The following is a 12,611-nucleotide window of genomic DNA, read 5'->3' as shown; positions in this document are numbered from 1 at the left end:
TCAATTGGCTTAAAGGTGGGGTATGTAATTCACTTCAGAAACGCTTTTTGTTATATTCCATGGAATGCTCTTAACATCCCGATATGCTTTGACAATAAATACATTAAAAAATGTCATCTGTGGAAGCCGTAGTACTGTAAAAAAAGCACGACCAATCATCTGAGCCGGCCCGGCTAAAATAACTGGATGGCCTACCTGCCTGTCAGCCTTCCATCTGTGCACCAACTTATCTCGTGCCCTCATTGGTCATGTGCGCGTTCGTGTGTGTTGGAGGAAGGGCTCTGTAAGGAAGTCTGAAGGAAGGGGCAGATTTTTTCCGGTTGTGTACTTTCAAATTCTAGCGCACTCGAGCTGGTTTCTCCAAAATGACATACCCCACCTTTAATGTCAATAGCTGCATCCCAGGTTCCACAGATACGTCCTGTTGTACTGTGCACACTGCAATGGGATTTTGATGGGATAAGTTCTTTGTACTTGCATCACTGCTCTGACATATTTAATACTATATTCTATAAAACTCAGGTAAGTGCTTACAAAGGAACATGCCTTGATTGATTGTTGGTGAAAAGGAAGCAAACACAGATGACACACTTCAGTACTCCTCATCTGTTTGGATTTACATCATAATGTAAATCTGTTTTTTCTTAATCTGTTTTACATCTTCAAAAAAGCAAACTCAGTTTATCGTTTTAAGATTACATCGTCCGAAGATTCTCCCTCAAAGGTTTGTCTGTGGTTTTAATGACGGATGAGCTTGTCTCTGATCTTGAAGCTGATGACGCCCAGCAGCAGGAGAGCGGGGAGGAAGGAGTAGAGGAGAACAAAGTCAAGTGTGTATCTGGACAGAGCGCCAGGGTAGCCCTCATCAATGATCTGACTGCCCTGAGTGATCATACAGGCGCCAGGCAGCATCGGTTTGGAAGCATCTGCAACAACACACCAGATAGAAAGTTAACAATATGTCGGGTTTTAAAGATAGTTCTAAAACAGCTCAAAAGTGTCTTTCAAGCTGTCCAAGTAAGACTCCTAATAGTCATGCATGGACACATATTGTCTGTGAGCACATCTTGTAAATAGCTACTGTGTATTTTTCTAGTTTCATTCTCAGAGTAGGTGAACACAGGACGGTGCCATGGTAAAACAACTTACTGCATGTGAAGTCGAGTCCGTAGAACTCCGTGACTATGAGCAGCTCACAGCTGTACTTCTGGAAGGTCAGGTAGCTGAGCCACTGGAAGACCACCGGCATCTGGAGGGTGCTCCTGTTGGAGGCAGAGGAGAGGGAGGTGGGTTACCCGTAGCATGTGTCAGTGGAAGTTGGCAGTGGTATCTATAATACCATCCTATACAATGAAAACCTGGAAAAAAGCCCTTCTTAAAAGTCTAAAATATGAACTGCTTTAGGTCAGTATGTATTCTAATGTTTTACCTCAGGAAGCCAGATCCCACCATGATCCCTGCAATATTGAGCAGAGCCACTCCAGAGTTGACCATGTTAGGGTTTTGGACCACTCCTAATAGCACCACAGTCAGAAGCTCACCTGAAGGTAAAACAAAAACGTAATTAATATATACAACTAAAAGTCATAATCAGGCGAAATATGACATTAAACAACCTCCGACATACTTATAGGTTTGACACTGTACTCGTGTGAGCTCAGAACATGTAAACAACAACAACAACATGAAGACAGTTTTACGATTGTTGGATAAGGATCGTGGAGATAAGCAGATTCTAGCGTGATTTTGTAATCCTTTACTTTACAAAAAGAATATGACTAAATGTGTGCTTGGGAGCTGTTAAAGAATGATAGTTGTTCTTCTTATCAGCTCACCTATAATATGTGGCACCAGGACTACAGCAGAATAACACAGGAAGCGCAAGGTGTCAGGGTGCATCCCCACCGTCCTGAAAGGAGAGGGGACAAACATAGTGGGAGGGAGAAAAGAAGAGTTAGTCCGGGGAGAGATCGGGTTTAGGCCGGGAATGTTTAAAGGGGACCTATCATGCAAAATGCACTTTTGTACGTCTTTTATACATGAATATGTGTCCCCGGTGTTCCAGGGAACTCACCAAGTGTCAGAAAACACAACCCTCTCTATTTTCCTCCATACCCAAATCTCTAAAAAAGGGGCTGCAACGGATCTGATAAAAACTTATCCAGATTTGAACACGTTACTGACATCAGGACAGTGGCGCTACGGCTATTGGGCCAACTCCACCAATCAGGAGGAGACAGCCACGGCCATTGCCGTTCGAAAGCGCTGGAGACGCTGTAGTACATATGCCAGGCCTGTAGGTGGTGCTGTTCTCACTGAATCTGCCCTTGCAAAAACAGAGCTAAAAAATGTCAAATTGAGCAAAATGAGGCATGGCTAAAATGCATGATCTGTTTGGTATTTTGAAAAAAAAAAAGTATAAATATGCCTTATATAGGTATGGTCCTACACTATATTATTAAAATATAGCATGATAGGTCCACTTTAAGTAAAAATGGTAGATCCTTTAAAGCCTTGAGGAAAGTTTAATGTGCACGTAGAATCCTTTAAACTAAATCACACTATGTATGATGCCCCATGGCCAACACAAACGTATGTACTACCCACCAGTAAAGGAAGGAGGTGAAGATGAAAACACTCAGGATGCTGAAGGGCAGGGTGTGGAAGATGTACGCCAAGAACATTTGCCATTTACTGTACAGACCATCCTGACTCTCCTGATCACTGATGGCTCGCAAGGCGGGGACTGAAAAGAGGATTAAACAATTATCACCTAAAGCCCATGAAGCTCTCAAAATGGATCATATTCAATACAAATAAAACTTCACATTTGCTTCTAAGGTGTACGTTGTTGTTAGAGTTAATTGAGGAAAGACTACAGGGAAGTCGATTTGAATTGTACTTACTTAACTATCACATTCAGGATTAGAATGCATACTTAAAGTACTAACATTTGACAGATTATATTGTGAAATCTTGATTTTAAAAAGAGAGGCATCATTAAAACAAATAAAGCTTTATTTGTTATACCTCATCACGAAGACCAAAGGTAATACAGTTCAAAGGTTACTGAATGTCCTTGACATCTAGTCTTGTTCCAGATCGATCAGACCATATTTCAGATTTGTTAAGTTATTCCGACAACTCATTAAACCTCAAGGTCAGTGTGATACACCTCCCCCTCATCACTACCTCCGGCTGTTTCAGTTCTTAGGAAGAGCTTTTAATTGCCTCTTACTTTAAAGTGATACTTCTGTTCAGCCCAGTGTGTTATCATATCTCTGATCCTCAGTATCACGCAGAGCCCTTAAACTCAACTGATAAGGGAGCAAGACATTGAAGAGATAATCACAACAAATACCCAATATCCTTCACTGGTTATTGTATTTTTTTAAATACACCTTAAGTGTGAAATCAAAGTTTAGACATATTTTAATTAAGCCTTTATTGCCTAATCAGTTCAAGATCTACTTAACCCCCTTAATTTAATCAATCCTAATTGGGATACAAATATTGTTTCTTGGCTGTTTTTTAAGTTGGAACTATGAAAAAATACATTATAATGAATTGAAAACATGGCCTGTATTTATCTGTCATCTCTGTGTCGATACAGTAAGTGTGTGAACGTTTATCTGCATTGAGGTTACTACAGGTCACAGCAGCTGCTTTAAATACTAACCATTAACCCTTTCAACACAAGGAGACACAAACACATGTCAAGACAGATAACATACTGTAGATACTGTAGTCTAGTATAGGCCTGTATGTGGAAGGCACTTGGGTTCATTGAGCTTTAAATAGAGGAAAGGTCAACGTCCCTCTGCAGGTAAACCATACATAACAGCCTAACTAACTGTGGACATTTCTACAGCAAATAACACATTTAACATGTATAAAGGAAATGCAGATACTCCTCAAATTAAAACTATGCTAATAGACATGTTTTGTTGATACAGATTAAGACACATTTCTGATCAAATCAAACTGCAGTTCTAATCTGTTGTACTAATGCTATAATTAAATCATACCACTTCATGTTTTACTTTGACCTACGAGAGACACTGGTGGGAAATACAGTCTCTTTGGGTATTTTCAACGAGCAAACGCCAAGCTAGACGTAACATATTTCTGCTGAAGGGATCAAAAATAGTGCAGAGCCCTTTCACCTACCAAACAAGAGATAAGCGAGCTTACACAGCTGAGATAAAGTCGTTTCGAACATGCTGTTTGATAAAGATAATACATTGAATTGCCCTGAAGTCATCGTATCTCCCTCATGTTAACATGTATACGGTGATATATGCAGGCACCCTGTCTTTTACTTTGGATATTCCAGTAAGTCCAACAATGTTAGTTATTTAATATTAAGACTCAGAACTGAGACAAATGGTGGTGTCATACAGGTACAGTTGCTTCATAGTAATGTTTCATTTTAGTTTTTGAAAAAGGATCGATTTTCAGGAAACAACCTTGGATTTTCCAGGTCAATGTCTAATACATTGTTTACGTTATCTATCATAGATTACTTTTGTTTCGCTTTCTGCATTCATATTTGATATTCTGGACAGGATGACATGAAATGGGTAGAGATAGGGGACGACATGCAGCAATATGGGAATATGTATCTGGAACACTCTGCCCCTCCATGTGAGGTCGGCCCAGACCCTAGGGGTTTTTAAATCAAAACTAAAAACACACTTCTTCTCTCTGGCTTTCTAGTTAGAGTGGAGCACGACTCCTGACTTTTCCGCGTGTTTTATTTTTATTTTGTTTTTAAGATATATCTGTTGTAATTTATTGTCGTTTATTGTGATTTGTAGTAATGTGTTTTTATTACATGTACAGCACTTTGGCTCGACCAAAAATCGCTTTTAAATGTGCTATATAAATAAAACCTGATTTGATTTGATTTGATTTATGTACACTATCTGAGAGTTGCTTGAAATGTAAAGAGTGCAAACGTTTCACTTTCAGTTAAAATGTCTGGAAAAATCATAAACGTGGATTCAAGTGAATGTTATCCTTCTATGTACAGGTGTGTGGTGTTCTTGGGACTCACAGAGAGCTACAGCATTCAGCATGCCGGTGTAAGGTGAAGCTCCAATGCTCTGATAGATGATGCCGATGCGGTCCTGCACTGCTCCCTTACTGACGTCCATGTCTAGATGCATCACGAAGAAAGCCACGAAGAGACCGTAGATCAGGTTCTGGGACAGACGCATCAGGACCCCCATCCTGTCTCTGGATAGGTTTCTTAGTGTCCGCCTGCACGCAGAACACACATAGAGATACATGTAAACAAACACACATACTTTACCTGTTGTCAGATGCACAATCATACGGCAACAGAAAAAAACATAAGGCGATGAGACACAGGTGGCAAACAGGAACAAGTTATGAAGACAGAAGGAACTACCTTTAACTTGCAACACGATATATAGAAATGATTAACAGGTGGTTTTTGTACAAGAATGACAAAGATGCATGAGTGTACTTAGGAATCTAAATCTAAATGTCTGTGGTAGGCAGTAATCAGCTGTTTTGTTTTGGTTATATCTACTGTAGGGGCTGAGGCTCTGACCTGAACAGAACTGCCAGTTTGGCTGCACCGCTGGGGGACTCTTTGCTCTTATAGGGGATGGCTGGCTTGTCCACCCGCTGCAGGCTCTGCTCCAGTTTTCCCAGCATGCACTGGTAGATGGGAGACTTCTGATAGGACGAGGTGATCTCATGCATGCGACTGAAAGTGGCTGCTTCCCTCTCACTGCTGCGTGTGTCCACTGAGGTGAAGTCAACTGTTTGAAATGACACACATATTAATATTTGAATGTTCATGCCACACATACACTTGTTTTTTTGATATGCAAAAGGTGTACATATTTTTTTATTAGTAACAAATGTAATAGCATGTGGTACCAAAGATGTCAAAAGGGTTGCAGTACTCTGGACACTCATATCCACACTGGCTGAAGAAGCCCACCATCTCCTCTGGCTGTCCACAGAACACCAGCTCCCCACGACTCATTATAGCTATCCTGCTGAACACCTGTGACACACACACACACACACACACACACACACACACACACACACACACACACACACACACACACACACACACACACACACACACACACACACACACACACACACACACACACACACTTGTATAAGTTGAAAAACAAATCTGAACAAAATGTGAATCTGTTCTTTAAGAAAGTTTCACTCTTTTACTTCAGCTTCTCTCTGAACTCACCCTGAAGAGCTCGGAGCGTGGTTGGTGGATGGTTACTATGACGATACGGTTCCTCCTGGCAAGCTCGGCCAGCAGCTCCACGATCTGATTGGCCGTCATGCTGTCCAGGCCGGTGGTCGGCTCATCCAATAGGATCACCCCTGCAGTAACATCAACCCACTGACATCATCACCCTCACGCAGGTGTGTCTCACATTGAAACACAAGCAGCACAATAACTTTTTCGTGGAAACTTTCAAATGTACTTCACATTAAGTGGCACATGCAGGACCCTCAACGGGGCCAACTTAACTTGTGAAGATAAGTGAGTTCTCTTTTTTTCTTTTTTTAGTTAATTACTCTAATTAGGACAATTAAAAGATTGCCTCTTTGCATTATGAAAGCAGGGTGGAATTAGCAGATGCTTTAATTGTGAGATTAATTCATTTCCTGGTTGATTGGAAAGGCAGCGAATGGGAACCTCTCATCACTTTGTGTGCGGCTTTGCGTGTGTGCGTGTGTGCGTGTGTGTGTGTGTGTGTGTGTGTGTGTGTGTGTGTGTGTGTGTGTGTGTGTGTGTGTGTGTGTGTGTGTGTGTGTGTGTGTGTCCATGGCCAGGATTAAATGAGGACTGAGACCCTTCAACCTCCCAGGAGGACTGCATGACTGATAAACTACACCTGGGATGAGCCCAAGCACACTCCCACACACACACACACACACACACACACACACACACACACACACACACACACACACACACACACACACACACACACACACACACACACACACACACACACACACACACACACACACACACACAGTTGGGTCTCTGCTCATTCCCTTCCTTGTGTGATAACCCGCTCTTTCATTACTCTTCTCCATCTCTCCCTCTGTCCTTTCCTTATTCCTCTCTTACTCAGACCCCTTTGTGTTTAAGACTCCTTCTAGAAGTCTCTGGGGAGAGAGATATCTTCTGCTGAATTTCTTCTGTTTCAGACACATAGCACAACCCTATTGCTTTCATAAGTATCTCCAGCAGCATTTGCATACAGTATCATTTGTTATATAGGTCTAATTTTGACTGTCTTTGAAGTATGGACTACACTGAGTGTTGAGTTATTTCCAGTATTTTACACACACATTTTACATAATTTGTTATTCTAAGTAGTCAGATGGTAAGGTATTTATGCTGCTGAAACTTCTGTGAGTGAAAGTTTAAGAAAAGTAGAAGCATTGCATAATTTAGTCATGTTTTTGGGCGTATGTTTCTTCTTAAGGGGGGAATTATATGTGTTTTACGGTTTTTAACGTTTTTTAAGATGGCCAGGTTAAGCAAATCACACTCTATAAATATATCATGTGCAGCTTAGTTGTTTAAGAGAGGGGTACATATATTTGTAGAATGATATTTGCTGACACTTCAGGTTCAACAGTGGTCTAGATCTCTAGTGTTAATGCAATAATTTACTAATCTCCTTACTGTGCTGAATATTAGGGACATCTTTCTGATATTCTGTCGCAGCCCATTTTGTATAATCTCCAAACAATGTGTCTCAAACCTTAAAATAAATCCCCTCTAACGCTTTAGTTTATCTACTTCCCATCTCCTCATTTATTTCAGTAAAGCTTTAAGACTCTAAGTGATAGTAGTGTTCACCTTCGCAGCTAAAGGGCCCTTTGGAAGTTCCTGATTCTCAGATAACACGTATATTTCCCAGCTGCAGAGATACTCACTGGGGTCCTGAAGAAGCTGGCTGGCGATGGAGACCCTCCTCCTCTCGCCCCCAGAGATCCCTGGGAAAACCCGACCTCCGATGACACTGTGGGACACGTGACTCAGACTCAGCTCGGCCATCACCGCCGACACCTGCACAGGCCAGAGGTCAAAGGTCAGGTGACAAGGGCCTAGATCAGGGGTGTCCAAAACTACAGGGACATTTTGACATTTTGATCGGCCCTCAGCAAATTCAAAAAGTACAATGGAATACGGCCCACAAATTAAATTTGAGCTTTTCTTGTATTGTACTTATTAAATGTATCTCTAAACATATATTACACAGTAGTGTTCATGTGTTTATAAGCCCAATTTACAATCAATTCAGTCAATTACATTTGAAAATATGTTCTAACAATTCTAAGTCGATAAGAAAAAAGCCCAATAACTTCTATACATAACAAACTTGAAATATACCCTTCCTATTCCCTCTTATGATAATCAATCTGGGGCTCCTGTTGTAAGGGTTGAGCTGCTTACAAGTGAAATGAAACTCTCTGGAGAGCTGTTTATTAGATGCTAGCTCTAATTAGTATGAATATTTTCTGCTCATTACTGCCCTATGAAATGGTTCTGCGTGAAGGACAGGGTCATAAGGAAATATGGAATATAGGAAATAAGAGGAAGTCATTCCTTTTCATTTCTAAGTTAAAAAATTGATGAGCAGAATATCAGCATTATACCGGCTGCATCAGTGAAAGTGTTCATGACTAGCTGAAGCAAAGACACGTTGGTACAATGTAAATCTTTAGGGGTTCAAATGAATATCTAACTCATCTGACTCGAAGAAATGTTAACATCTTTATATACTCAAATAATCCTGAGGTGTACATACGTAACTGTCTTTTACCATAACACTGTGCCTCAGAATATGTACATCAGAATATCACAATGCAGTTGGGACAATGCCATGATAAATAACAAGACTAAATTAACATCTTTACATTTGGGTATCATGCAGTTATTCGGATAAAAACCCTGCTATTTGCTGACATCCTGAATAACAAATGGGGAAGGATTCTTGAAATAAAACTTGTATTTTATCTAGCCTGCTGAAATGCCAAGTTCCAGCTGAGGAAAACTGATAGGGTGCAGAAGAGGCTCTTGAAAGTCACCTTCTTCTTGATGGCTGTGGACGAGAGTTTCCGCAGGGCCAGCTGAGCGGTGTAGGTCAGAGTCTCCTCCACTGTCAGATAACTCAACAAGTTATCACTCTGGAGAAGGAAGAGGGAAGAGAGAGTAAAAAAGAAAGTAGGTGATGCAGGTTGACCGACTTCATGGATGTTTCTTACTTATGGAGGATAAGTAATTATGTCCACCATGAAGAACATATCTGTCTTCCTGTTGTGTGTACTCTAGTATTCAAACTACAATGTATCTTGAAACATATTGAGGGGAAATGGCACAACATGTCCTTTAAACATCCTCATTCAAGTTGAGATTTCAGAGTATGTGTCATCTTTACATTCATATAGGACACATACAGCAGTATACTTGATATATACTGTATGTTCATATATTCCATCTGGAACACACACACACACACACACACACACACACACACACACACACACACACACACACACACACACACACACACACACACACACACACACACCCACACACACACACACACACACACACACACACACATTGCTTGAACCTGCTGCCTGCCTCAATTAACACGTGGCGCCTCCCAATCCCACTCCTCCTCAGTCTCTCGTCTGAATGACTTTAATATCAGGAGCTCATATCACCTCCTCATCTACAGCTTAGCAGGGGAAGTTAATGACGAGGCTTAGAGAGCAGAGGGGGGGTGCTATCAGCCAGGAGAGGGAGATGATTTGAAAGGAAGCAAGGCCAGTTTTAAGACTGTTTTTAATTCAGGCTTTGGATACACTTGAGCACCTCTCATTGAGAGATTAAGTGTATGAGGAGGCCAGCGAGGGCCTTCAGTTAATTTCATCCAGAGGCCAGGGCAACCTTTCCAGGAGTTTTTACCAAGTGAGACACGTTCATTGACTTTGTGGTGGTTAGCAACAAGCAACTTTAACACAAGCAAACTTTCTGCATGCAGCCGCTCACATTTAATAGTTTTGGACCAGGGCTCTTTAACGTTTCTCAGGCCAAAGACCCCTTAGCTAAAGAGCAATGGAGCAGGGACCCCCTATTTCATATGAATAAACTGCATATTAAACAAAAATACCATGTAGGGTGATCTAAAGTGCCATGTATAAACAAACCTTTTTATGGTGCATGCAATACGAAGCAGACTATCATCAATGTTGTGTTGATTATTATTTTTAATATGTGTGTCAGTTACAATTAGTCAATTAGTCAGTTACTCTGACGACCCCCTTTCAAACCAATTATTTATCAAAAGTTTAACCTGAAAAAAGCAAAATGTGCATGTGATTTAGTGCTTTTTCAATTTGTATTTATTTATTTTATTCAGTCTTGTTAGGCCGCGCTGAAGGCCCAGTTTGAACCATCTAGAAAAACCTAATGAATTACTGTGGTCAGATATAACTGATAATAACTGATAGTCTCTGTTTATACTGGAGGTCTGTGTTACCTGCAGCACATAGGAGAAGCAGTCCTGATACTCCTCTCTCTTCAGGTTCATGCCGTTAACAAAGACCTCCCCCGTCAGCGTGCCACAGTTTCCAATCCTCCCTGAGACCGCATCCAGCAGTGTGGTCTTTCCTGAACCTGTACAAGATAAAGTGAACACTCACACACAAGGATACATAGGTACATTAAAGTATTTAAAGACAGGGTACATCTTGTCACATTTAATAACATTTTGGAAGGGGGAACAGAAGGAACACATGAATGCATGTTAGTTGCATCAGGGCATTTCCCCAATCTCACAATCTGGTTTTAACCAATTGAAGGTGGGGTAGGTAAGTTTGAGAAACCGGCTCGAGATACACTTTTTGTTATATTCCATGGAATGCTCTTAACATCCCGATAGCAATGAATATCTTAAGTGCTTTGACAAAAAATCCGGCTAAAATAACTGGATGGCCTACCTGCCTGTCAGCCTTCCATCTGTGCAAAAACTTATCTCGTGCCCTCATTGGTCATGTGCGCGTTCGTGTGTGTTGGAGGAGGGGCTCTGTAAGGAAGTGGCAGATTTTTTCCGGTTGTGTATTTTCAAATTCTAGCTCACTCGAGCTGGTTTCTCCAAAATTACCTACCCTACCTTTAATATAACCTGTAGCCAAAATAGATAGCAGCCACCAAATTGCCTGTTAAACACCCTTTAGCATAACATCATTAATTATTTAGATGAAGTCAATGTATAATACCTAAATAACTCAGATCCATTCCCTTTAAAAATGATATTACTGTATGTTTAAAAAAAACAAACGGATTTATTGAATGTGTTGATTATTTGTTGAGTGTTAACTCTGCTGTTTGGACAGTGTTCCTTTAGGTGCGAACCTGAATTTCCCAGAATGCCCATGATCTGCCCGCTCTCTACGTGAAAGGAGACGTCATTGAGGATCTGACGAGTCCATCGCTTCTTGTAGGAGGGCAAGTCCCACCATGGTCCCAAACGCTCACTGGAACACACACACACACACACACACACACACACACACACACACACACACACACACACACACACACACACACACACACACACACACACACACATTACTTTTTTATAATTCCCAGAACAAAATAAACATCCTCTCTGTGATTTAAATTTAAATTTGTAAAGAATATGTGGGTAAATATAGATATTTTTGACCAAAACCTGTACCCACTATAATGTAAAGTAATCTGTATGTCACGTTATTGATCCTCAGAGTGTGTTCGTGTCTCTCAGTCATCCTCTTGTTACCTGACAGTGTAGGAGATCTTGCTGACACTGAGGCAGCAGGAGGGCTCTGACGACTCCTCTCCCCTCCACACGTCCCTCTTCCCCTCCGACACCGACTTGAAGGACTCTCTCACTTTGGTCCCGCTCTCCGGCTCCACCAGCTCCATTGAATAAAATGTGTTCATGTCTCCGGCCATTCTGCCACAACCGTAAGTGGAGTCAGCCTCAGATCAGTTTGTACATATCCACAGGCTCTAAACTTGAGGTTTCTCACAGATTTTGTTTCTCTGCACTCAGTCCCTGTACGGATCAGCAGTGCGAGTCTCTGCGGGACCATAAACACACAGCCTTATCTCTGAGAACTTTGATCTGGAGTTGTATAAAGCAGACCAAAAAAACCACATGCTGAGTGGACTGGCTGGCTGTCCTCAATGTGTCACTGTGGCCAGAATAGCTATGTGACGGGACAGAGCAGAGGAACAACTCTGTGACATGAGCTTGGACGTTTTTTTTAGGAAAGGGCCTGTGAGCTGAGACCAGAGGAGATCTTCAGCTGGCCTGGAGTCGAATCGTCTGACAGAGAGGAGAAGAAGAACAGAGGAGAAACAAAGGAAGAAACCTAAAGAGAGGAAAAGAGAAGAATTGAACTGAAGAAGTAATAGGGGGGTGTTGACCCCTCCACCCTACAAGTCAACTTGCATCATCATGGACGCAGACATCGGCCCACATCATGCAAACAGCTCCTCACAGGTCAGTCTATTA

General features: G+C 41.4%; 2 protein-coding genes across 2 annotated transcripts in view; one reads left to right on the top strand and one right to left on the bottom strand.

Annotated features, from left to right (window-relative positions):
• Positions 1–265: 265 nt before the first annotated feature.
• On the bottom strand, positions 266–12,131 carry abcg5 (ATP-binding cassette, sub-family G (WHITE), member 5). Its single transcript, XM_034152148.1, has 14 exons — positions 11,871–12,131; positions 11,465–11,586; positions 10,590–10,726; positions 9,130–9,228; positions 7,975–8,107; positions 6,257–6,396; positions 5,917–6,046; positions 5,582–5,795; positions 5,060–5,265; positions 2,608–2,746; positions 1,836–1,909; positions 1,430–1,541; positions 1,150–1,262; positions 266–926 (listed from the first exon to the last, which is right to left on the bottom strand). The coding sequence occupies exons 1-14, from the start codon at positions 12,044–12,046 to the stop codon at positions 739–741; spliced, it is 1,983 nt and encodes a 660-aa protein (XP_034008039.1). The 5' UTR covers positions 12,047–12,131; the 3' UTR covers positions 266–738.
• Positions 12,132–12,304: 173 nt separating this feature from the next.
• abcg8 (ATP-binding cassette, sub-family G (WHITE), member 8) overlaps positions 12,305–12,611 on the top strand; it is an 11,084-nt gene continuing 10,777 nt past the window's right edge. Inside the window, exon 1 of the mRNA XM_034152147.1 lies at positions 12,305–12,599. Coding sequence (XP_034008038.1) covers positions 12,555–12,599 — 45 coding nt within the window. The 5' untranslated portion in view covers positions 12,305–12,554. The remainder of the gene's footprint in view (positions 12,600–12,611) is intronic.

This window comes from Trematomus bernacchii, unplaced genomic scaffold (genome assembly GCF_902827165.1).
Source record: "Trematomus bernacchii unplaced genomic scaffold, fTreBer1.1, whole genome shotgun sequence".
Lineage (NCBI taxonomy): Eukaryota > Metazoa > Chordata > Actinopteri > Perciformes > Nototheniidae > Trematomus > Trematomus bernacchii.
Note: the sequence above shows the minus strand (reverse complement) of the source record. Positions and strands in the feature narration are given on the sequence as shown.

Coding starts and splice junctions, on each gene's coding strand:
- abcg5 (XM_034152148.1), bottom strand. CDS start 12,046: ATGGCCGGAGACATGAACACATTTTATTCAATGGAGCTGGTGGAGCCG. Junction 1,910..2,607: donor TTCACCTCCTTCCTTTACTG/GTGGGTAGTACA, acceptor CTCTCCTTTCAG/GACGGTGGGGATGCACCCTG. Junction 1,542..1,835: donor CCTGGTGCCACATATTATAG/GTGAGCTGATAA, acceptor TTTTACCTTCAG/GTGAGCTTCTGACTGTGGTG.